The sequence below is a fragment of the Lepus europaeus genome, chromosome 14 (assembly GCF_033115175.1).
Source record: "Lepus europaeus isolate LE1 chromosome 14, mLepTim1.pri, whole genome shotgun sequence".
NCBI classification, from domain to species: domain Eukaryota; kingdom Metazoa; phylum Chordata; class Mammalia; order Lagomorpha; family Leporidae; genus Lepus; species Lepus europaeus.
In genome coordinates, this window is record NC_084840.1 from 68820232 (window position 1) to 68845447 (window position 25216).

The 25216-nt window shown below is 48.1% G+C and overlaps 1 protein-coding gene across 3 annotated transcripts in view; it reads right to left on the reverse strand.

The window, feature by feature from the left end:
• Positions 1–25216, reverse strand: part of CAMK1D (calcium/calmodulin dependent protein kinase ID) — a 444773-nt gene that overhangs the window by 272976 nt on the left and 146581 nt on the right. For all 3 annotated transcript variants that reach the window (XM_062210906.1, XM_062210905.1, XM_062210907.1), the window contains exon 2: positions 2890–3021. In XM_062210906.1, the coding sequence (XP_062066890.1) occupies positions 2890–3021 (132 nt within the window). The remainder of the gene's footprint in view (positions 1–2889; positions 3022–25216) is intronic.

Below are 25216 nucleotides of genomic sequence, written 5' to 3' on the forward strand. Positions count from 1 at the left end.
ATCGGGTTGCTTGAGTTCAGCTGAGCTCCCCGAGGGCAGGAACTGCATGCTAGCTTCTAACCTGGGTGCCCAGCAGCACTGCCTGATGTGTATTTGTTAAAATGACCCCATATCTCCACGATAGCATATTAAGAGTGGTCCCAGGCTGGGGCTGTGGCATAGCGGGTTAAGCCACTGCCTATAATGCCAGCATCCCCTATGAGCACTGGTTCGAATCCTGGCCATGCTCCACTTCTGATCCAGCTCCCTGCTAATGTACCTGGGAAAGCAGTAGCACCCTAACATCCATGGGGCAGACCAGAATAGAGTTCCAGGTTCCTGACTTCAGCCTAGCTGAGCCCCACTCATGGCTGCCATTTGGAGAGTGAACCAGTGATGGAATATCCTTCTACCCACCCCGAGACTATGCCTTTCAAATAAATAAAATAAATCTTTAAGAAAAAAAAAAAAGAGTGGCTCCAAACTATTTTCTTTACAGCTCGTTTTCCATATAGAGTTGGCGGCTATTTGCAACGTGGGACTGCCTCTTGTTCCACTTGTGAATCACCTGCAGAGAGCCAAACAATGCAGCCGGCTGAGAGCGCACCTTCAGGTCCCCTGGGAGATCATTTCTTTGTTCTCTGCTCCTGAAAGCAGGGCCACGCTTCACGGCACTCTGACAGCCAACAGAGTGAGACACCATCAAAAGACGGTATTCCAAAGCCCTGCGCTCCCCGGGTGTCAACGCCCTCTCACTGGAGGTCAGTGCTGGCGTGTGGCACAAGGTGGAGACTAATTACAGCACAACCAAAGGCCAAAACCAGGACTGGGCTACAGAGCCACACCCATGCCCCCTGCCTACAGGGATGAAAAATAACCCTAAGAATAGAAATTGACTTCATAGGCTTTTTTAAAATTTATTTGATTTTTTTTTCTTACCTAGAAACCCCTTATTTAAGGTATATAGACTTCACGCATTCCATAACAACAAATTTAGTAACACAGTAATTCTTCCCACCCTACCCTCCCTCCTGCCCACACTCCCACCCTTCTTCCTTCTCCATTTCCATTCTTATTTTTTACAAAGATCTATTTTCAATTAACTGTCTACATATAAAATTAACCCTACATTCAGTAAAGAGTTCAACAAATAGTAGGAAAAAAAAAGTTGAGACAAGGGCTGTTCAAAACCATTGCATCTCAAAGTGTCCATTTCACTTCTACAGATTACCTTTTAGGTGCTCTGTTAGTTAACACAGACCAGGAAGAACATACGGTATTCGGTATTCGTCTTCTGGGGACTGGCTCCTTTCACTAAGTATGATGTTTCCAGCTGCATCTATTTTATTGCAAACGACAGGATTCTAAGCCCACAAGGCACCACCCTCAATTCAGCAGCAGGAGGCCCCGTGCCCTACCCAGCATTCCGCCTCCCAGGTTTAACTGTAGCCATGTATAACTGTGCATGGCCAGCATAGCGAATGTCTTCCCAAGTGCTGGTTTCATATTAGAAAACGGGCAACATAAATACACATCACGGCTAACGGACTGATGTGTTTTCCCCAGATTCTCTTCCACAGAATCATTTCCTGCAGTCCTGAGTCAGGAAAGCATGAAACTGCGGGTCCCTACGACACACGCCAGAGAACCTAGAAACCAACCCAAACAAATCAGCAACGACCTGCACTCAACGAGCCATCGAGAGGCATCTGGAACACGTCATGTGTGCTGTGAGTCCCCCTTCGAGTCACAGGAGGCTCGGAACAGGACAGGCTGTCCTGACGCCCTCAGCAGAGCTGTGGCTGTCCAGACGGTGGCAAAGCATCCTGTGGCAGGACCCTGGTGGCCCTGGAGACAGGGAAGCCTTTCTCAGGAAGAACACAGAAAGCGGGCCACGTGGCTTCGAAACGCCTTGGAAAAAGCTTGTTCCCATCCTGCTTTGCTCATCTCTACAGAGATTCTTGCTCTGTGCAGATTCCAAACTCCCCCAAATCTCAAGGCTAAGTCAGACACGTCGTATTAACAGTAACTCAAACGTTTCCACAGTACGCTACCCACACACACTCCAAACATGCAAAAGCAGGCACTCCAGAAGGCTGTGTTCCCCCAAACCTTGCGAGATATGGTAGGATGGCTTGGTGGTGACGGTGTGGGGAGCAGAGCTAGACAGCACACTAGTGAAAAATCCTCTTAGGGCAGATCCAGTCCTGTCAGCATGTTCTGTCTGAATGTCTACGCTGCAGGCGACAAGTTTCTATTTTTAATTGGGGCTCAATGCAAATGGGGAACACAGGCATCTCAACAGCGAACTCCGTGAAAACTGTGGGGTCTCTGGTGTCATGTTCATGGTCAAGAATGACAGAAACTTCCAGAACACATGGAAGTAACACGGGAAGGAATGGCATGCCAGGCTCTGCCACACATGAGCTACAATGCTTTGCAGGTGGCATTGGATGTCTTCAGATGTATCTCCTTGTTAGAAAATAAAGCAACAATCATAGTTGCAACAATAGTACTGGTAGCAGAGGGACAGTAGCCACCTTTAATCAAACACTGTGGAGCAGGTGCTATGGTCAGCACGTCACAAACACTTGGTGCATCACACCAACGCCCCATGAGCGGATACTAACTCCACTTTACACAGGAGACCCAGGGTCGGCTACCGGGTCAAGGTCACGGGGCTATGGTGAGTGCCAGGGTCTCAGGGTTCAATCAGGGCTGCCTGACAGCTGTGCTTTTTGGAAATAACCACCGCCAACGGCCGCCACAAACATTAGAAGGGGTGCCAGGTGTGCAGGAGAAGTGCTTTGATGTGGGTCACCTGGGGGCCCCGTGAGCTCGGGGAAGGCAGCCTTCTGAGAAGCACAGACAGTGCGTGAGCCGGAGGGCCGCCCCCGGGCCCGCACTTACTTCCTCAGCACGGCGATCTCATTCTCTATGCTGCTCTCCTTGCCCTTCAGCGCCTTCTTGGGGATGCACTTCACTGCAAAGAGTTTGCCAGTTGCCTTCTCTTCGGCCAACACCACTTCCGAAAATGCGCCGCTGTGGACAGAGAGGGAGAGAGAGAAGACGGAGAGTCAGGAGGTTTGGCTTCACATCTGTTTTGCTAACCTTCCCTCCAAAGCTGCAGGAACAGCAACTGCCTCCCTGGGCGTGGGTGCAGGCAGCACTGTGACTCCTTCACCAAACACCCTCAGGCAAGGAGGTGCACAGGGCCACGCATACTCATTTAAAGGGGCAGCAGATGCCAAGGTGGGTTTGGCCACCTCCAGGTGCACCTGCCACCCACTGCTCAGTATGGCAGCATCACCTGGGTGCTGGAAGGAGCGCCCCCAGATGAGGTTGCCCCTGGACAGAAATACGGAAACCACCTGCAGCCCCCAGTCCTTTGGGCTTCCAGGCAGACGAGAAAGTCGCGCTAATATTCCAGGGCTCCCCCCAGGCCTTTGCATCCCAAGGAAATTTCAGAGCACTTCGCAAACATGGAATTCATCCTCACAGATAGGTAAGGGTGTGATGTCATTACAGCGTGAGCTGGTACAACACATGGTATCGGCATGGGTTTATTAATTGGTAGAGTGGGCCAGTTTGCATGAAGCAGCTTGTTTTCCTGTTAATCTACACACATCAACAAGGACCACACAGGAGGTGGGGCTCGCCTGCCTGAAAATATAAATTGAACTCTGCACCCATAGGGCAGATCCCAGAAACCAAGACACCTGGGGCCATAGAGAGTCCACTGATCAGGAGGGCACCCAGGGATCTACAAACCCTAGGGCCAGGGCCACAGTGCCACCCCTGGGCACCACCCTCAGGCTGGAGGCAGAAGTCCCCTCATGACTCAGACAAGGGGATGTGGTGCCCTCGGCTCTCCCAGACCTGAATAACCCCAGATCTGAGTACCCGGCTGAGGAAGACACCGCCCAGTGGGTCATTCCCTGACCCCAGACTCTGAACAGCCAAGAAGGCACACACAGAATTAGAGACAAGCACTTCTGAGCTATAGAAACCACTGGAAGCATCCATATGGATGCTGTGAAAGGCACAGGGGCCAAGGGATCCCCACCAGCAGTTACTGCGTAGAGTGACAAAGCCAAGGTCACAGTTCCATGGTCTCGGGATGAAAGCTAGGCTGTAACTCCTCCCCCAGTCAGGAAACCACGAGAAGTGAAAGCCAAGACCAGCCATGTTCACAGTACAGCTTTCAAAATACCCAGTGGTGGAAATGACCCACGTGTCCACAGATGGATAAACCAATGTGGAACACACACAAGTGGAGCATTCATGAGCCATAAAAAGAAATGGAATCTCACACACGACACAGCGTGGATGAACTGGAGAAGGTGACGCTAGGAGTGTGAGTGACACGCGGGCCCTGGAGGAGTCACACACACAGAGGCAGACGGTAGAACGGTGGATAGGCAAAACAGGAACCAGGAGTTGGTATGGGACGGTACAGAGTTTCTGCTTGGGAAGACAAAGACGTTCTGTAGGCAGACGGTGGCGATGGGTGCAGAACAAAGTGAACCGGTGGAATGCTGTGGAATTCTACCTTAAAAATGGTCCGAACACTCAGCTTTATGCTATGCCTATTTTACCACAGTCAGAATGTAAAAGCAGGGCTGGCACTGTGGCACAGCGGGTTAAGCCGTGGCCTTCTTCACCTCCATATGAGCACTGGTTTGGTTCAAGTCCCAGCTGCTCTACTTCTGATCCAGCTCCCTGCCAAGGAGCCTGGGAAGGCAGTGCGAGATGGCCTGAATCCTTGTGACCCTGCCATCCAGAGAGACCCAGAGCCTTTCAAAGAAATTAAAAATCAATAAAAAAAAAAAAAACCAGAAAGTCTGCCTGGTTTTACTCAGCAACACTGCCTGAGAATAGGCCTAGGAGAACTTGATAAACTTTCTCACTGAGTAGCTCCTTCAAGGAAAAAGAAACTGTAGGAGGAACTGTGGGGAACCAGATGGCGCATACCACTTGACACTGACAAGTGCTCAGCCATATGTCAGTGAGTCCCACCCTCACAGCCACCCCTGAAGTACAGCACCCCAGAGATCAGACTACCACCTCCAGGTGCACAGGAAACACGGGTCCACAGAGCAGTCTGAAGTCTCTGAGCCCTCGAGGTACATGCGGCCGCACCGACACCTCCCGCCCCCCCAGGACCATGCAATGGAGACAATAGCAATGGAGGGGCCAGACTCTGCGGCTCAGGGAGCCACTGCCGCACCTGGGCACACAAACCCACTCACGTGGCCAAACAGCATGCATTTACTTTTCTGTAACCTTTCCAAAGACAAAGCACTCTGGTCTTCTTGGAGCTCAGAGCTTCCGACCAGCAGGGATGACTCTTGTTCCCACCATCAGTAGCAGTCACTCAAAGATACTGTCCCGGCTCCAGGAGAGTTAATCACAAACATCAAAAACTGAACTCATGAACGAACACTTGGGGTGCTTTCCATTCAATTACACGACATGGTGATAGTGTGTGTGTGTGTGTGTGTAAGGAAGGAAGCAGCTGGTGGTACAAAGGACTACAGCAAGGAAAGTGATCGAACTGTCTTTAAAGTCTCAAAAAATTAATAAATAAATAAATTCCAAGGAACAAAATCAGGGACAACAAATGGCCAAGTCTTAAAAAAAAAAAAAAAAAAAAAAAAAAAAGCTACAAGTGCAAGGCACCCTGGCTGTCTCAGCTCCATGCTGAAGCAGATGTTGTGCTTGAGGCACAGCCTGGGACTGCCTGGCTCCCACGCCCAGCTCTGCTCTCTCATCTCTTCTCACTGACTGCCACCTGACTGGGCCCAGAAAGGCTGGGCCCCCAGGAACCTCCCTTGCTAAACACAGGGACTTCTCACTGCTTGAGCTGCTGGTTGTTGTGTGATATCCGATGACCTTGACCTCCTTCCCGAAACCCTTCTTTTAGGTTCTACAGCACAGTTTTCTCCTCTCCATGGCCACCTGCTTCTCTTCGGCCCTTCAAACATCAGTGGTCCCTGGGGTTGCACCTGAAGCCCTCCCTTCCTTTTCTACAGCCTTCCCTGGGGAAATGTGGTTTCCATGGTTTCAGCCGCCCGCCCTCCGCTGATGGCTCCCAACCTTCATCCGAATGTCATCTCTCTCACGTGCAGGTAATCCCTTCCAGCTTCTCCTAGGCCACTCCCCAGCCTCTCAGAACTACCCCAGTTGGAGGGAAAGACAGCATCTTCACCAAAAAACTTCTCTTTGCCATCTTCTCACTGCTGTTTCTACAAACACAGTCATCCGTTAGCTATCTACTCCTCTCTCTCACCCCCATCTAAATACATCCGGAGCCCCTGCTAACAGCACTCTCAAACGTCCACCTCTTCTTCCATCCCTACACCTCTGTTCTGCTTCAACTCCTGGTTACTTTGCCTCTGAATGCCAGGCCCCTCGGCCTCAGCAAGTGAGTCTACCTCCTTCCTGCTTCGGGAAAGACAGTTCTAACACAGAGCTCTTACATCTTTGAGGTTTCAAATCTATAGGGTAAAGCTTCAAACTCCTTGTAAGTTACCCATTCAAAGCCCTTCCAAACCAGACTCCAACTCTGCAGACTCCTCTGCCTGCTACAGTCACCCTCCCCAACACACACACACTCCCCACCCCACACGCACCACCTCAACCCAACCACATCAGTCAGCTGGCAGTTTCCCAAACACATCACCGGCCTTTGTTCAAGTTCCACCCACCTCCCCATCCTTGAAAGTCATCGTTCTGCTTAGCAAAATTCCCTAATTTTTTTAAAGCCTCAATTTGTACATTTCCTTCTCTTTTAAGGTTTTTTTCTCAATTGCTTTTTACCCACAGAGATACCTTTGTTCTGACACAACTCCACTTAGGCATCCCTATTGTCGACTTTTACATGTCTGCCTGTGAGATGATGAACTGTGTGTCAATCCTTTCCGTGTCTCCACACCTAAACATACTTGGCACCAAGTGGTGCCCAGGATCATGCTGTGATCACCATGCTCTGGGGCTCTCCTCTGACTGCACACTTGTCCCGTGTTGCAGATCCACAAAATAAGGAACAGATTCTAAGGAATACATCCTGGATATCGTCCACTTCCTGCTGAGGACACGGTACATCCGTTCCCTGTTCACGATGCATTTCTCTAAGTTTCAGTGCAAGCCTATACAGACTTCAAGGTTTCCCTTGCAGCATAAAAATTCTTTGAGTCCTTCCTGATATATTCTAAACCATGTGCGCTATGTGCCCCATTACCCAGTTGAATAATCCCAAGACCACAGTTTGTCTTGACTGGTTAAAATATTAGACCTGCTAATTTAGGATAGGACATTTCTCCCTAATGAAACTTTCACCCTGTTTGGTAAGTAACACTTAGTAGGGAAGAGAAGACAGGTTTTTAAATAGATGAAAGGACTTTAGAAGATGCATAATCGTGGGAGAAATAAAAATCCACTGTTTTGAAGACCACATTTTTCAAGTTGTGACATTTATTTGAATCATAAAGGAAGCCATTATTCTATTAAGAATATACATACACTAAATTTCCATCAACATTAAATCTCTGTGCCAAATACCTGGAAAAGTCAAACAAAAAGTTGTTCTCTAAATGCTAAATATTTTCTGCTCTAGAACATAAGCTGTACAAATCGCAATCCCGCATTCCAAAGACAATCAAATTGCCACCTGCAGGCAGCTCCCTCTGATTGGAAGCCAGGTGCCCAGGAGGAAACAGTCTTTTGAGAGCTGAATTTCTAAGACCAAAGGGAAATGTCACATTTTTACATTGATTAAAGAATTCTAAGCAGCTATTTACGCTTTAAACTTCATAAACGATGGCTCTGAAGAAGCTTGTTTTGTTTTGCTTAGTCAGGTGTTATTAGGGTAGACTACCCATGCCACAGAGCCCACCCCAGGACACACACCCAGTGTTCTCCTGCTGCCATGATCCAAGGCCCACGTGACCAATCAGAGGACAAGGCAAAGCAGTGAGGCAGGCTCTGGGAATGCCTTAGCTTCCTGAGTTCCAGGGAAACGTGGACCAAATCCATGCCCTAGGCATGCCTTGGCAAAAACAGACACTTTGAAATTTTGTGAACAACAGGTAGACATGTGCTTTGCAGTGGTAAGACATTCACAGAGTCCTTCAGAGCATCCTCACTGCAGATCTGAAGCTTACGTAGGGACCAGCGCTAAGCCCAGCACAGAGACAAGCTCGCTAACCCACCTGCTCACTCCCAATTTTCATTATAAAAAAACAGAAACAAGAATCTGTGGCTTCTGCTCACCGAATCTCTAACCATCTTGAAGCTGAAGTTGTGAAGAACAAATATCAAACGGTCCCCAAGAGGAGTGGAGTGCAGGCTGTAGTTTGAAGATCAGTTATTGTCTCAATCTTTTTCAATTCAATCACAAAACATAGCCTGTACAGTTTATTGTGACTTGCAGATTTTAGGTTCTGCACACGTGTTAGTCAAATTGAATTGGTGAAACCTTGAAAAAAAATACTCCTCTGACTTTCAACAGGAATCAGGAATTCCAGAGCTGTCTTTTTGATGCACGACAATGCACCAAACCAACCACTCAGGAAAACTGTATCCATCCCAAATTAGGCCCAGAAATAATCAGATGGTGCTGACATGATCCCCGCCCCCCATTAGCTTGGAGGAGTCCGTGGTTCTTGGCTCATTGCTTCTGCAGGCTCCTTAGTCATCCTACATACAAATCAGATTGATTGTGTTATTAACTTTATTAACAGCTTCGCCTCCAGCCTACTGCCATTATTAAACCATGCAACTGGGCCTACAGACATCGCCCCCAGGCCTTCAGCCATAAATTAAAATGTTCTTTTCCACTAAGCATACCATTTTCCCCAGTGTCAGGCCAGGACAATATTAAAAGCTGGTGGGGAAGAAAAAAGAAAAAAAAAACTTAAACAGCAAAAATGAACTTGGGGATACTTGGCTGAAGACAATGTAGGAAACAGGTGCTTTCAGACTTCTTGTTCCAGAACAGAACCAGTTCTTAGAATGGAAAAACCTGTCTGCTGACCCGAACAATAGTCTCACAGGCCCAAGAATCCATAAGGGATGTAACAATGGTGAAGTCAGCTAGTCTCAAAGTCTGAGCAACTCCTCAGGCAGGAAACAGGTGATTTTGAAAGTGACAACTCTTTCTGGAAGAATCATCAGTTCAAAGTCTTGGCTAATTTACATACCACTAATGACATTTTGCAGTGCCTGTTCAGTACAATAACCTACAAAAAGCTAGGCCCACTCTGGGAAAAAAAAAAGTCCTGCCAACCAAAGCACAGCAGGAAGCAATGTCTTGCTTTCATGTGCTTCAAGAATAAACACGCAAGCATCAGAGTTAGTGTCTAACAGATAAAACATCTATTCATTAAAGTGTGTCTTCTCAAACCCTCCACTTGGCAGTTATATGGAAAACCATGTGCTAGTTTATGTCCATGTTGAAGATACTGGTATTAAAATCCTATCTCCTAAAACAATATTCTCAACTCAAGCTTCTCTTAATTTGGACCAGTGCCTCACCAATCAGTTCAAATTAAAGACAGATCCTTAACTTAGTAAGTCAATGCTTAGAAACAAACAGGCCCTCGCACTTCATCTCTGCCGTCCCTGTGTCATTTGTGAAAGGCTGACATGGAACCAAAGCGAGTCCATCCTTTCTTTCTTATCGCTCCAACAGTAATGGAAGCCCGGCCTCTGGAGGTAGCAGTGCAATGAAAGATTCTGTTCTCCTGGGATTAGGAGGTCTCCTGCAGCGTAAGAGCCCAGAGACATTGAAAGGCCCATCAAGGGACCACATGGGCTATGTGTGCATTGGCTACCAAGAGTAGTCTTGCCTTGGATGATACAGGTAATGACTTGGAAGAAAGAGGGACTCCCAGGGTAGCCTAAATGTTTCTGCACCAACAGTGCAGCGCTCGTGGGTGGGATGTCTTACTGCAGGCTTCCCAGACACCTTGTTGGAGAAAGGGTTCCCCCTACAGCCAGGGCTCCTCACAGCAGCCCCGCCCTTTCTCATTCCAGACATCCTTCCGGCCCACAGCGGGAAGACCAGACAGCAGGTCCTCATGTACCTCCTCCCTGACTCCTGTGAAGAGTCGATGTCCACCTGAGGCCAAGAACACAGCCCTTCTGGTAGGGGCCGGTGGGCATCAGACAAAACCACAACCCCGAAGCTGGGAGAGGTCGGGATATTTGTGACTGACCCCTACACAGTGGGCCATCCTACACACGCCCATTCTTACTCATCGGGATCCCTGTATTTAAGCAGTTTCTAAAAAAATTTTTTTTTAAATATAATTTTACTTATTTGAAAGGAAGATGTAGAGAAGTGGCAATAGGGGATGTGGAGGAGGGAAAGAGAATGAGAATTTTCCACGCACTGGTTCACTCCCCAAATGGTCCCTATGGCCAGGGCTGGACCAGGCACAAGAAAAGATCCAGGAGTTTCTTCCAGGTCTCCCATATGGGTGCAGAGGCCCAAGCACTTGGGCCATCCTCCACTGCCTTCCCAGGCCATAGCAGAGCGCTGGATTGGAAGTGGAGCAGCTAAGACTACAACCAGCATCCATATGGGACGTGGGCTTTGCAGGCTCCAGCTTTACCCACTGCACTAAAACACTGGCCCACTAAGCACATTTTAAAGCTTATTTTCATCCTTGCTCAGGGCAGATGTTTCAACAGGTAACTTGAAGGAAAATTCTTTTAAGCTCCCTGCTAACCAAACACATCAATACACTCCTTAATTAATTCTCTAAGCTCCTTCATTTAAAAAAGAAAAAGTAGTTCTTATGGGAACATAATAAATGGGCCCATTAAAAGGACATTCAGCTGTTTCTATGTAAAGAAAATAGAACCGTCTTGTAAAAAAAAAAAAAAACAACCAAAGGTTTGAAATTAGCAAAACACTGGAAAGATCTTAAGACTCCATCAGGAGGAACTGGTTGGTTCAGTAAATTACAATCTAGAAACACAAGTACAATGGAGCATGTTGTGGCCATTTAAATAATTAATAAGTAGACTCCCGTGTGCTAATATGGAATTAAGACACACTGTTAAGTGAAAAAAGAAAGTTGCAGGTCAATGTAGGCATTATGCTCACCTTTGTACAAAACACACATCACAACCTCACACTTCTATACCACACCTACGCAGAAGTCTCTGGAAAGATGAACAAGAAACAAGTAACATTGTGGCCTCTAGGGAGAAGCTGAAGAAGCAGGCCACTGAGAGATTTAATTCGTACCCATTTTATTATTGCACATATTGGATACACTTCTCCCATTAAAAGTTAATGAAGCAGTGAAATTTTTGGAAAACGAGGGAGAATAATCAATAATAATCCATGTACGATGACTAATTAAAGTCTTTCATTAGAGGTTTTCATTGGCTGAACCAAGTAACTACGCTGTACTGATGAAATGTCATTACCGACCCTGGTGGACAGCCAAGTTCTCCCACTGTGCTGTCCAGATAAACCATCTACACAGGGCAGCCGTGCACTGATGGCTCAGCCCTCCGGACCTGGCTCCCTGTGAGCCTGAACACCTGCACTGATGAAGACATTCAACAGCTCTTTGAGGAACAAACTGAACTGAAATGGGCCTGGAAGGATGAATATGTTTCAAGAGACAAAAGCTAGCCAGAACAAAGAGAAGGCAAAAAAAAAAAAAAAAAAAAAAAAAAGCAAGAGGATACGGGAACTCATGTCTGCAGTCCCTGTCTGAATAAGCAGATGAGACACAGGGGAGGGGCATGTCAGGGGACAGCAATAGTTGACAGCGCAGAACACAATGCCGAGAATCTATCTTAGGTCACACGTGTGTACGTATACATCACACTGCTATGGACACAACGCTGCAGAGTCTTCTAGTGGGCAGAACAGCCGCCCCTGAAGTTGTCCATGTCCTAATCCCCAAACCTGTGACTACGTGACATTAGGATCTTAGAAAGGAGAGAGCACCCTGAACCACCCAGGTGTCATCACAAAGGCCCTTCTCACCAGGCAGCACGAAGGCCAGAATCAGAGAAAGAGGTGTGACGGTGCAAGCAGAGGCCAGAGTGACAGGCTGCAGGAAGGGAGCCGCAATGACGGGAGGCAGGCAGCCACTATGAGCTGGAGAAACCAAGCAACAGAGTCCCCTCCGGAGCATCCAGAGGAAACACAGCCCCACCAACATCATGATTTCAGCCTTGGAAAACCCACTTTAGGAACCCTTACCAGAGCTGGAAGAGAATGAATTTGCATTGCCCTAGGCCACTCCGTCAGTGCTACCGTGTTATGTCAGCAATAGGAAACTAATACAACCCACATTATCTGTCCCTGTCTACAGATGAGGAAAATGAACTCATTAAGACTCAGGAAGTTGTCAGATCTCCAAGCCAGTGACTGGCGGTGCCAGGATCCAAACCCAGGTGTAGTGGGCTGATGGGCTGCTACTCCTGGGAAGGTAGCCCAGGTCCACCCCACAGATGCTTTGAACATGAGATGGAAGAGTGGGCATTTAACACCATGGGCAGTGAGGAGGTGTAAGGTCTTGGACAAATGAGAGGACTGAACAGAGCCCATTCATTCTAAATACAATCAGATGTGCTCTGGATAGATTTGTGTGTGTGTGCTCTTCTACATCCTTTGTGGATAAGTGTGCTCCCTGTCAAAGTGACTGCTCTGTGAAAGCCTGCATTTTCCCCATTTATGCTGACATATAAAACACACTTGTATAACACACCGAATTTCCCTGCATTAACCAGATGAGATACATTAACCCAGACACTCATCTTTTGATCACTCAGCTGTACCCTGGACAACTTCATACACAACAGAAGTTGGCCAAAAGGCAAGCTATTCGATGCTTCCTGCTATGGAGAGAGCTGAAGCTTGGAGAGTAATTCCTCTCCCCAGGAAAACAGGTTGTTGCGCATCCCTAACCTGTAATCACATCATCATCACCGTTCTCATTCATCAGCATCATCACCATCAGCAACACTGCTTATTAAAATCTTATTTAAGTCTATCTGCCAATCATTTTTTAATTGTACCAAAAACCCTGCATGACAACATTATGATGTCCGTTTTGCAGCTGAATAAAGAGCTAAAATTTTTGTTACTAAGATAGTAAACTGGCCAGCGCTGCGGCTCACTAGGCTAATCCTCCGCCTGCGGCGCCCACACCCCGGGTTCTAGTCCCGGTTGGGGTGCCAGATTCTGTCCCGGTTGCTCCTCTTCCAGTCCAGCTCTCTGCTGTGGCCTGGGAGGGCAGTGGAGGATGGCCCGGTGCTTGGGCCCTGCACCCGCATGGGAGACCAGGAGGAAGCACCTGGCTCCTGGCTTCAGATCGGCGCAATGCACAGGCCATAGCGGCCATTTTGGGGGGTGAACCAACAGACCTTTCCCTCTGTCTCTCTCTCTCACTGTCTAACTGTGCCTGTCAAAAAATTTTTAAAAAAGGATAGTAAACTGACATTGTAACCCTGGTTTGATGCCAAAATCATGTTCTTTAATTTTTTTTGTATTTTATTTTGCAGAGTTACAGAGACGGAGAAACAGAAACAAAGACACACACACACACACACAGATCTTCCATCCTTTGCTGCACTCCTCAAATGGTCACAATGGCCAGGGCAGGGCCAGGCTGAAGCCAGGAGCCTGGGACCACATCCGGGTCTCTCATGTGGGTAGCAGGGACCCAAGTACTTGGACCAGATGCACTAGCAGGGAGTTGGATTGGAAGCAAGGCAGCCAGGACATAAACCAGTGTCCATATGGGATACCAGTGTCACAGGCACTGGCTTAACTGGCTGACCCACAACACCTGCTCTTGCTCTTTTATTTTTAAACCATTGTCACCTCTGCAGGTGTAGTTAATTGCACAATTCAGAAAATATAAATGGGGCATTGTAGCCAAGTGAGTTAAGTCACTGCCTGCCTGATATCCCATATTAGAGTACCAGTTGGAGTCCTGGTTGCTCCACTTCTGACCCAGCTCCCTACTAATGTGCCAGGGAAAGCAGTGGAGGATGTCCCAAGTACGTGGGCCCCTGCTACTCATGTGGGAGACCCAGGTGGTATTCCAGGCTTCCAGCTTTGGCCTAGCCCAGCCCAGGCTGTTGATGCCATTTGGGGAAGGAACCAGCAGAAGATTCATTCTCTCTCTCTCTGCGTAAGTGTGTGTGTGTGTGTGTGTCTGCCTCTCTCTGCAACTCTATCAAATAAACGAACAAATCTTTTTTCAAAAGAAAAAGAGAAGAGTGGTGTCTGGCAGGGGTTTTTCCCACTGTATTTTCATCCCCATTTAAAAAAAAAAAAAAACAACTGTCCAATCTGGGCCATGATAAGCAAACTCAAAACAAACATTTTCCAAGCCAGAGAACCCCAAAACTTGACTTCCTCGCCCGTCTCTGACAGCTCCCCATTTAAATCCCAAGGGCTAAGGCACAGGCTCTCCCCTCCTACTACTCAGATCTCACACCTCTTCTGCTCCTAAGCCACTCCTTGTTGTTTTAGAATTAGGCCCACGCCTTCTTGCCTTGGTATCTTAAAATTCTGCATCACAATTCCCCTTCTTTTCCAATGTACAGACTCAACTGATGCAAAACTGACCCCCAAGTTGCCCCACCGACTTAATTCCTTCTCCTTCTCTCCAGGGCCCACACATCACATTGTTCATTTCCTGAGTAACAGAGCCAACTTAATGTTCAAGTGCAATTGGCAGGTGCTCCCATTTCCTACGACGTAATCACATTAATGGTGTCCCAGCTGCAAGACAAGAGAAGTTCAACCCCACAGGCTTTAGCGCTATAGTGCAACGGGTTAATCTGCTGTTCAATCATGCACAAAGAGACTTCCTAATCAACTTCTCTGGCTGTACATAAACCTCCCATATGAGTGCCAGTTTGAGTCTCTTCCGATCCAGTTCCCTGCTACTGGCCTGGAAAAAGCAGCAGAGATAGGTCCAAGTATTTGGGCACCTGCCACCCTGTCTGTGGGAGAGACCCAGATGAAGCTTCTGGCTCCTGGCTTCAGAACGGCCCAACCTTGGTCACTGCAGCCATCTGGGGAGTGAATCGGCAGATGGAAGATTCTCTCTCTTCTCTTTCTGTGTAACTCTGAATTGCAAAATCAATAAATATATCTTTCTAAAAAAGAAAAAGTGAACCTGCCCTGCAGCAATCCACCAAAACAAAGGCTCATTTCCTGAGCCCAAACCCTACACGCAAAACCCAGCCCAGAGCATACTGACTGTTCAATGTGCTTCTCTGAGCTCCTTGTCCCCTGGGAAGTTAGTACCCAGCGCAGGGACAGGGGGAATGAATGTAGCGGCCACTCTGAGTGACAGCCCTGGCCAGTCTCACGGGTCAGGAACTGTGAGCTTGAGGCTCCAGTGTCCCTGGTTTCCCCCAAGAGGGCAGAGAAAGGTGCCCTCAGAACAGCAGCACACTGCCGGGTCTTCCCACCTCTGCCAGCCAAAACACGTGAATTAGAAACTCCGTGACAGGTGCTGGCACTGTGGTGTAGCAGGTAAAGCTTCTGCCTGCAGTGCCGGCATCCCATAGGGACACCGGTTCAAGTCCCAGCTGCTCCACTTCTGATCCAGCTCCCTAATAATGCACTTGGGAAAGCAGTAGAAGATGGCCCAAGTGCTTGGGGCCCTGCATCCATGTGGGAGACCTGGAAGAAGCTCCTGTCTCCTGGCTTTGGATTGGGCCAGCTCTGGCTGTTGCGGCCAGTTGGGGAGTGAATCAGCAGATGGAAGACCTTTCTCTTTCTCTCTCTGCCTCTGCCTCTCTGTAACTCTGCCTTTCAAATTATTTTAAAAGAAATGAACATGAGCTACTCTGAGATGTAGGCAACCCCAAGCTGCCAAACCCCAAACAGCTGAGATCCCCCCAGGCAGGGGGGCTTGAGGCCTTCTAAAAGGCAGGCCTGCCCGAAACATCCACCTAACCTGCTCCCAGGAGGTGAGTGCGATCCCAGCAACCGGGTGTGCCTAGTGCATTTCCCAGGAATTCGCTGGCGTACACCCGAGGACATCAGCAGCGGCTCGGTGGGAAGTCCTTAATGAACTGGAAAGGATCCACAGTGAAACATGAGCTGGCTCTGGCCCTGACATGATCGACCACACTTTCAAAGTCAAGGCTGCCGCTGGCCACTCCGCGGCACGGGCCCCACTGCGTGCTTCCAGGAGGTGGCGAGGGCCATTGGCAGAACCCCCCGGGCCCTCCTGCAGCCTCGGTGAGCAGCTCACTTGCTTGTGGCCACACAGGGACAGAGCACTCTGATGTCCCAGGCCCTGAGGACGCGGCAGGGCACAGACCAGGGTTTCTGCCCCAGGAAGCGCTTATGCTAGCAGAAAAGGAGGCAGGGATTTTAAAAAATACAACCACCATAGCTACGATTCAGCTCACGCGCAGGCACAGACAGGCAGTCGGGCAGGCCCTGAATGAATGGAGCTAGGACAGAAAAACAGGTCTGCGTGGAAGACTTTCCCAAGAGGTGGAATGAATGATGTGCAAAAGGCCGTGAGGCTGGCGGGGCAGTGGTTGGTGGACAAAAGGCTGCAGGCCAGGGCCCCAGGAGTTGTGTGAAGAGAGAAGAAACAGGATCCAAGAAAGCCCAACCCCTAGGGCTTCAGCACCTGTGGCTGCACACAAATGCACTGGCCGTAGGGCACCTGCTTCCTCTGAGTGGCAGCTTCAACAACAACCAAAACCAAAACCAACAGAACCCAGCCCCAGCATTGGCTCTCGCAGAAGTACTTCCTAATTCCCACGCTCCCTGACAAAGATTCTCTGCTTGACCAAACGTTAGGCTCCTGAGCCTTCCACCCAGGCCATCTGGGCACTTCCTTACAAAATCCTGTTTAATGACTGGCATTGTGGAGTAGCAGGTAAAGCCGTTGCCTGCAGTGCCAGCATCCCATATGGGTGCCGGTTCAAGTCCTGGTTGCTCCACTTCTGATTCAGCTCTCTGCTATGGCCTGGGAAAGCAGTAGAAGATGGTCCAAGTGCTTGGGCATCTGCACCCGCATGGGAGACCCAGAAGAAGCTCCTGGCTCCTGGCTTCTGGCTTCGGATGGGCCCAGCTCCAGCCACTGCAGCCATTTGGGAGGTGAACCAGTAGATGAAAGATCTCTTTTTCTCTCTGCCTCTACACCTCTGTAACTCTGCCTTTCTAATAAATACATAAATCTTTAAAAAAAAAAGAAATCCCATTTTATGACTGGCACTGCGGCACACTAGGCTAAGCCACCACCTGGGATGCAGGTACCCAGTATGAATGCTAGTCCAAGTTCTGGCTGCTCCGCTTCTAATCCAACTTCCTGCTATAAATGCATCTAGGAAAGCAGTGGAAGATGGCCCAAGTGGGAGATCAGGATGGAGTTCCAGGCTCCCGGCTTTGGCCTGGCCGAGCCCTGGCCATTGCAGCCACTTGGGGAGTGAACCAGATGATGGAAGATCTCTTTCTCTCTGTGACTCCCTTCTCTCTCTGCCACTCAGCCTTCCAAATAAATAAATAACTCTTTAAAAAACATAGACTCCCATCTCAGCAAGAGCTCTGCTAGGTCAATGCAGCCAGAACCACCCCACTATCCAGGATACCTAGTCAGGTCACCCTCAATGCCCCATCAGGTAACCCACCCTCCAGCATCACTATCCAGCTGATACCTGGTCACCAGGCCCATCCCTTGGAAGAACCCTGGTAGGTGGGTTTGCTAGGAAACCCCTCCTCTGGATGTGTTTCTTTATAGCAACTTTCCACCCACGCCTGCTACCCTGCTTCCTGATGACGCATCCCCACTTCTCCACGCTGTTTGCCGAGTTGAGCCTGATCTCTCTCCCTACTGCAAGACTCAATGGCACTGGTCCCTCTGCCTAGGGTAACAGTCCTGAATCGAGTCCTTCTTACTGTGTTTCAGCTAGTTGTATTGAATTTTATTATTTTAACATTTCTAGAAAGTAGAATTGGTAGCAATTTAGGGGCCGGTGTTGTGGCGTGGTGGGTAAAGCTGCTGCCTGCATCCCACGTGGGCGATGGTTCTTCTGGCTGCTCTACTTCCGATCCAGCTCCCTGCTATTGTACCTGGGGAAACTGCGGAAGGTGGCCCAAGTGTTCAGGCCCCTGTACCTACGTGAGAGCCCTGGAGGAAGCTCCTGGCTTCAGACCAGCCCAGCCCTGGCCACTGCACTCATTTGGAGAGTGGATCGATCTCTCTCTCTCTCTCTCTCTCTCTGACTCTACCCTTCAAATAAATAAAATAAATCTTTTTAAAAAAAGAATTGATAGCAATTTAGTCCAAGTTAGACACTAAAGCCATGAAAAAGCCCTTTGATCTATCCTGAATTCTCCCATAACCTGTCCTCCCTCAACCTAACTTCTGTCACCTGCGAGATGCACGTGAAACCCCAGTGCCGCCGCCTCCTCCAGGCACAAGCTGTCCTCAGCCCCCACTGCACGGAAAGGCTTGCACGAGAGCCCTCAAAACGCTCCACCTGCCACTCGCAGCCTGCAGTTCTGTCCTCAGCCATGGCACCGGCTGTGCGGACAGAAGCAATGCTATTCTGCCTCAATCACCACTCTGCCCAAAGGCTGGCAATGGGCCGGCACTGCCTCAGGCCCTGCCTGGAACCGGTTCTTCATTCTCATGGTGACAAATGAAGGGAGGTCCTGGAAATGCATCAAAAACAACCACACGCACAACAAAGCAAATCTAGTAGGATTCAGCTTGCTGCATAGGATTAAAAAGAAAACCTAAGGTGGGTTTTGGCCTAGCATCATAGTGGCCAGGTTCAATTCCCAGCTCCAGCTCCCAACTCCAGCTTCCTCCAATGCAGATCCCGGGAGGTGGCAGGGGATGGCTCAAGTAGTTGAGAGCTGGGCTGAGTTCCAAGCTCTTGGCTCCTGGCTTCAGCCTGGTCCAGCCCCAGCTGTTGCAAACACATGGGGAGTGAACCGGAAGATGGACTCTCTCTCTCTCTCTCTCTCTCTCTCTCTCTCCCTCTCTCCCCCTCCCCCTCTCCCTCTTCCTCTCAAAAGAAATAAAAACTGGACACACAAATTGTTTTCACCATTTAATCAGATACAAGCAGCAATGAAATAAGCCCCTTTCTCCCCCGCTCCCTCCCCTTCACATATTGGAACGAATCGCTATGTCTCAACTCTCAGAAATGCCAGAACGCGGAACTAAAGAGAGCCCCGGTCAGTCTCCAGGATGCTCCTGCCTCGGCATCTCTCCTGCGGGTAAATATCAGGGACAATTACAAAGGCCTTGTTCCTTTATTTGATTTAAAAGTAAAAAAGCCCAGCATAAAACCAAGAAGCCCTCTCTTCCAGTGCCTGGCTGGTGGAGTCTCTCTCCATGAGTCTCCCAATATTTGAACAGAAAAGGTCAAAGAGTACATTTTGAAAAGGAAATGACAGGGACATGTCACGATCTGGCTGTTTGACAGAGCATCTATACAGCTCCCAAGGGACAGACACTTAGCAAGTGAGTCCCAGGCCTTAGCCTTGCCATAATTACCCTTAAAGAAAATCTGGGTTCTTTGATGAGTTCATGTTGTTTCACTTATAAATTTAAAAACATAGTTAGGAGCTTTTGGGGAGAAAATAATTATAAGGTATTCGTAGTTAATCTTCTTAATCAAAATCAAAACCCAACAACCTATTGCAAAGGAGAAGATATTCAAGTCCTACCAATAAAATATTAACAGCAAGGGCTCCCTACTAAGACTTCGGGCACTGCTGACAGAGCCCACGCCCAGAACATTTGCTCTGCTCCTACAGGTCCACGTGGACAAGGGTACACACACACAATTCACAGAATGGACAACAGAACAGATTCACTGATGCCCGAAACTCACTACCAGTGCAAAGATGCTAAATCAACCTCAACAAGACAGCCTTTCTCTCGGCAGGCCGGGAAAGGGGAAACTTATATGGGAAAGTTGCTGAGGATAAATCGCTACAACATTTTCTGGAAACTAATCTGGTTATACTTGTTAAATTACATTTTAGGAACTCTGCCCTATAGAAACAAGAGCGTTAGACAAAACAGATGTGCTTATTGCAGCAATATAGGAAGTGAAAAATAATGAAAACAAGCCAGATTTCTAGGAAGCATGGAATGGCACATCCATACCACAGAATAGTACATGGCCACTGAAAAGAAAGACTTAGAGCCATGCACGTATTTATCAAGAGGGATGTAGATGCCCCAAATGTACACATCTCAGATGAGAAAACTACACCAGGCATAATCATTCAGTGGAATATGCCGCAGCTGCTGCATGTTCAGATCCACACGCAGCAATAAATCTAGAAAACATAATAAGGAGTGAAAAAAAGGGTTTTCAAAAACTACCTACAGTATTGATGCCATTGAAGTCAAGCCATAAAACACACACACATATTCACACATACACACACATTCACACACACACCCACATATACACACGCATGCACACATTCAAATACACATGCACACATTCACACATATTCCCACATGTTCACACACACATTCACACACATGCACACATTAAAACATGCACATATATACACATGTATACACATATGTGCACACGCATACACGTACACACACACCCCAGCCCTCTGCTGCTTGGGCACAGCATTGAGGACACTGAGGCCGTGGAAGCACACAGACACACACAGGAGGCACCATGGCCGGGCAAAGGCTGTCTCCAGCGAGGTAGGAGTAATGGAACACTTTTAAAAGATGCGGAATATGGCTGTCCCCATCATTTTTTTAAGAAATTTGAAGAAAATACGGTAAAATGTTAACTAACATTTGCTCAATCTGGGTGGTGGGTGCATGATAGCCTGTCCATTTCTTTTTCTGTACTTTCTGGTAAATTTGAGATATTTCATGGTATTTTGTTTAAACAAATAACTAAAGGCACAGCAGACAAAGGTGCCTCTAGGAAACTAATGAGTTGGGGCTGTACAGGGGAGGAGAGCCTATGTCTCATGAGGTTCCCTCCGCAGGTCTCCGTGTATGTAGACCATCTGAGCATAATAATTAGCAAGCCCCAGCTTCATGCTCACGCGTGTCCAGTACCAGTTATTCCACCTCTTCGAGCCCGTGTCCCCTTCAGCAAGATGGCGAGAGTGACACCACCTACTTCCTCTTCCTGGGGTTACGGACAGGATAAATGAGAAAACAGAAATTACTCATGCACTGCTTAGGTCGACCAGTAAATATCAACTGTTTGGATGAGGTCACAGACCCCAAAATAAAAATATTCACAAATCGTTAAAATGATGCAGAGGAAAGAAAATGAAATCTTTGCCCAATGAAAATCAGGCCCTGAACTTACACAAAGTAGCAGCCATTTGAGTTAATCCTTTAGGAGCAAGAATTTTCTGCAGGGAACTTCGACCCACAGACGTGAGGATCCCATCCGAGTTTGCAGGGTTCATGACTGTCGGGGTTAGGACATAACTCCAGGGGCCCGGAGAGCTTCAGAACGGCCTCTGGATGCTGGCCAGAGACTTTTAATAACTCGACTCGGCTCCTGACCTCATTATTTCTTTGAGCTGATTTCACAGAGGACTTATTAGCCATGCTCATGGAGAGGAGACATCATTTAATGGAGCAGAATTAACCACTAATGATGATGAAAGATGAGAATACAGTCTCTACCCTCATATGCTTAGAGGGAAAAAGACCAAGACCCAAGAAGCACGGAACAAATAAAACACATCACGGCATAAAACCAACGCAGAATGTAATGTGGCGGAAGGCTAAGGAGCTGGAGAATGAAGCAAAGAGCAAAGGCTAATGCTGTCAGGCAGACCTGGAAGAGACAGGGCCTGGGCCTGAGTGGAGCACACGGATGAGAAGGGCCCTGCAGGTGGGCAGGTGACCCACTGCAGGCAGAGTCCCGGGGGGAAGTGAGCAGGTACATGCTTCAAGCTGTAGCAGCGACTGCTACTGGTTCCCTGTAATAGTACCACATTTCCAGCAGAATCCCGATGTTACTGGGACAGCAGTGTGCCCCACTGCCACTGCTAGCTGCTCAATAAACCCTGTTTCCTTCCCATGGAGCTAGACCCTGGTTCCCAACCGTGCAGGTGCATGTAGTCATTCTGCTGCAGCTCTTCCAATGGCGTGGAAGTGATCAGCATGGTCACCTTCAGGCTGGCCATGGCTACCTCTCCTACGTGACTCTCCAATCTGGCCTGCCACTTGCCCCTGAAATGCAAAAGACTCCAAGGTACTACAGGAAGGCAGTCCACAAAATGCAAGGGGTCTGGCTCTCTCAGTTCCCCTTGTGGAAAACCTCCCATCAACCAGGAATGTTCCCAATGAACTCTGACAAGAGCAAAATAAAGGTTATATAATGTGTTACAGCTCTAAAAGGTAGAAGTTTGCATGCTACAATATTCCCAGCATATACCAAGCCTCAAAGTTACATTTCCCCAACTCATTTTTCACCTAGATGTGGCCAAGGAGACTGAAGCCAAAGTCATCACATGAGGCTCACAGCAGAGCTCTTTCAAAGGGGTTGACTGCACTTCCAATGTACTGTCCCTCGCCCTTCCTCTTCTTCTGACAAGGACATGATGGCCGATCGCCATGCGTCTGCTATGACCTTTCTAAATGGTGATGGGACAGAAACATTTTAAAAACCTAGGTTCCCTGTGTCTTTACCAAGCTACCTAACTCTGGGCTCCCTGTGTTGTAAAGTCCTTCATACAAGGTTGTAAACCCATAACCTACTTATGCTGTGCTAGTTACTCTTTACTAATTACTAGTTATTCTGTTGGTATCAGCCATCACCTCTTTCCTAATTAAATGGCCGGAAAGACTGCCGAGTTGGATGGGTGGGCTGTGTCATCAATCTGATAAGTAGTAGGAGGTAGGGTGTGGATCATGGCAATAGCAAAGAGTCATCAAAATGCTGGCAATGAAGACTAAAACAGCATGGAAAACTTTATTTGAAATTTATCTAAAGCAGAAAAATGTCTATATTCACTGTAATTGAACAGTAGACAGAACTGGACATTTATGGCATGGGAATCCTCCATTGAAAGGACCAACTCATGACTGGTCAGTAGAAACAGGCCTTGCCAACACATCAGGAGAAGGACCAGGAGGTGATACAGGGAGGCTTCCTTCCACTCAGCAACCTCCCAGCCAGACAATCCAAGGGGGAGCCAGGACAGAGAAGAGAAATGCCAACTACTGCCAGTAACCAAAGCAACACAGTCAGAAAGGTCGGTCTTGAAAACACAATGCAAAGAATTTGGCATAGGGAGCATGCATTTGGCTGCACAGTTAAGAAACCAAGGCCCCCACAATGGAGAAACTGAGACTGGTCCCCAACTCTGGCTCCTGACTCTGGCTTCCTACCAGTGTAGACCTCGGTAGGCAGTGGGGATGGCTCAAGTGACTGGGTTCCTGGTTTCCACTTATGAAACCTGAATCAAGCTCTCAGCTCTTGGCTTTGGCCCCAGCCACTGAAGGTGTTTGGAGAACAGCCTAGTAGATGAGAACTTGCTCTCCCCACCCCTCTCTCTCCCGCCGGCTCTCAAAAAAAAAAAAAAAAAAAAAAAAAAAAGATTTCAATGATCTCAATACCTATCTGCTGAACACAGGAAAGGAGGCAACATAGATTTTTCTAGAAGCCTAAACAAAAAGGGTGAGGTACTCTCTCAATTTACCGAAGCAAAGACACTGACAAATGTGAAAGTCTAAGATTTTTCTCTTACAGGGATCGTTGAATTGCTCAGTCACATACCCAAGAAGAGGATTATCGGGGGAACGATGTGCTAGCCTGGCCAAAGCTTTCCACCGTGTAGTATTCAGAATAATCATCAGGAAGGGCTGGGTAAGAGGCTTGTTAGAAATGACCTGGGAGAGAGGTCTCCGGTTCCTAGATTGTAAATCTTTGCAATTAGAGACATAAAATTCCCCTTGGCTTTCTTATCGATTCCCTGGCCTCATCATGTAAGAGTTATCTGCCACATCTACCATCCCACGAGGAAAACCAGTCAAAGCAATTTTTCAGACAGAACCTTATGAGAGAAAATTATTGTCAGGTAACAAAGAAAGACAGAGCCAAGTCAGAGGATGGGTTTTTTGTTTGTTTTTTAATTGGAAAAGCAGAGAGACATAGAGAACTCCCATCTGCTGGTTTACTCCCTAAATGCCCACCATACTGGCCATGATAGACAAGGCTGGAGCCAGAGCCAGGAGACAGGAACACAATCCTGGTCTCCTATGTGGTGCCAGGAACCCCAATACTTGAGTCTCCCTCACTGCCTGCCAGGGTCTGCACTGGTGGGAAGCCCAAGTCAGGAGCCGGAGTCAGGAATCGAACCCAGGTGCTCTGATGTGTCCTGGGCTAAATGCCTGCTCCCTTGAGGACAGCAGTTCTAAGTCTTGCTCCCCAGGTATAACAACCCTGTATCTTGCACTTTATACATGAGCCTGGAAGGACAGTCTTGAATGAATGTTGCATTACCACTACTCTGCAAAACGGGAGCTCAGCTGTGGTTCAAGTTAGATAATTCCCTGGGGTCTCCTCTCCCCTGGCAGTTCACCATGGCAGACCCTGCAGTCATGCTTATCGCTAGTAACTTGGTTCCAAACTATTGGACTTTGCCCACAGACAATCTGTTTAAGCAAATGGGATGCACACCCCATGCATACCACATCGAGGAAGCTCAGGCACTAGGAATCCTCAGAAGCTCAGCATTTCCATGCACCCCTGGCAACAAGGATCTCATTTCAGTCCAAGACAGGATGCACTCTGGGCAGCTGCTGGAGACACACTTGCTTTGTGCCTAACTAAGTCCCTAACATATGAGAGTACTTTAAAAAGTTCATGGGAAATGCAATTAAAGAGAAGTTTATTTCAGTGCAAAGAAAACTGAAAATCTGGGGCAGGCATGTGGTGCGGTGGTTAAGATGGCACATGGGATGCCCAGGTCCCATATCAAAGGGCCTGGTTTGCACCCTAGCTACTCTGCTTCTGATCCAGCTTCCTGCACACACCTGGGAGGTAACAGGTAATGGCCAAGTACTTGGGTACCTACCACTCACATGAAATATCCAGATTTGAGTTCCACGCTCCTGGCTTTGGCCTGGCCCAGCCCTAGCTATTGTAGGCATCTGGAGAGTCAACCAGCAGTTGGAAAATAAGTCTCAATAACATACACACTCTCTAATAAATTATAATAAATAATTTTCATTGAACTCTA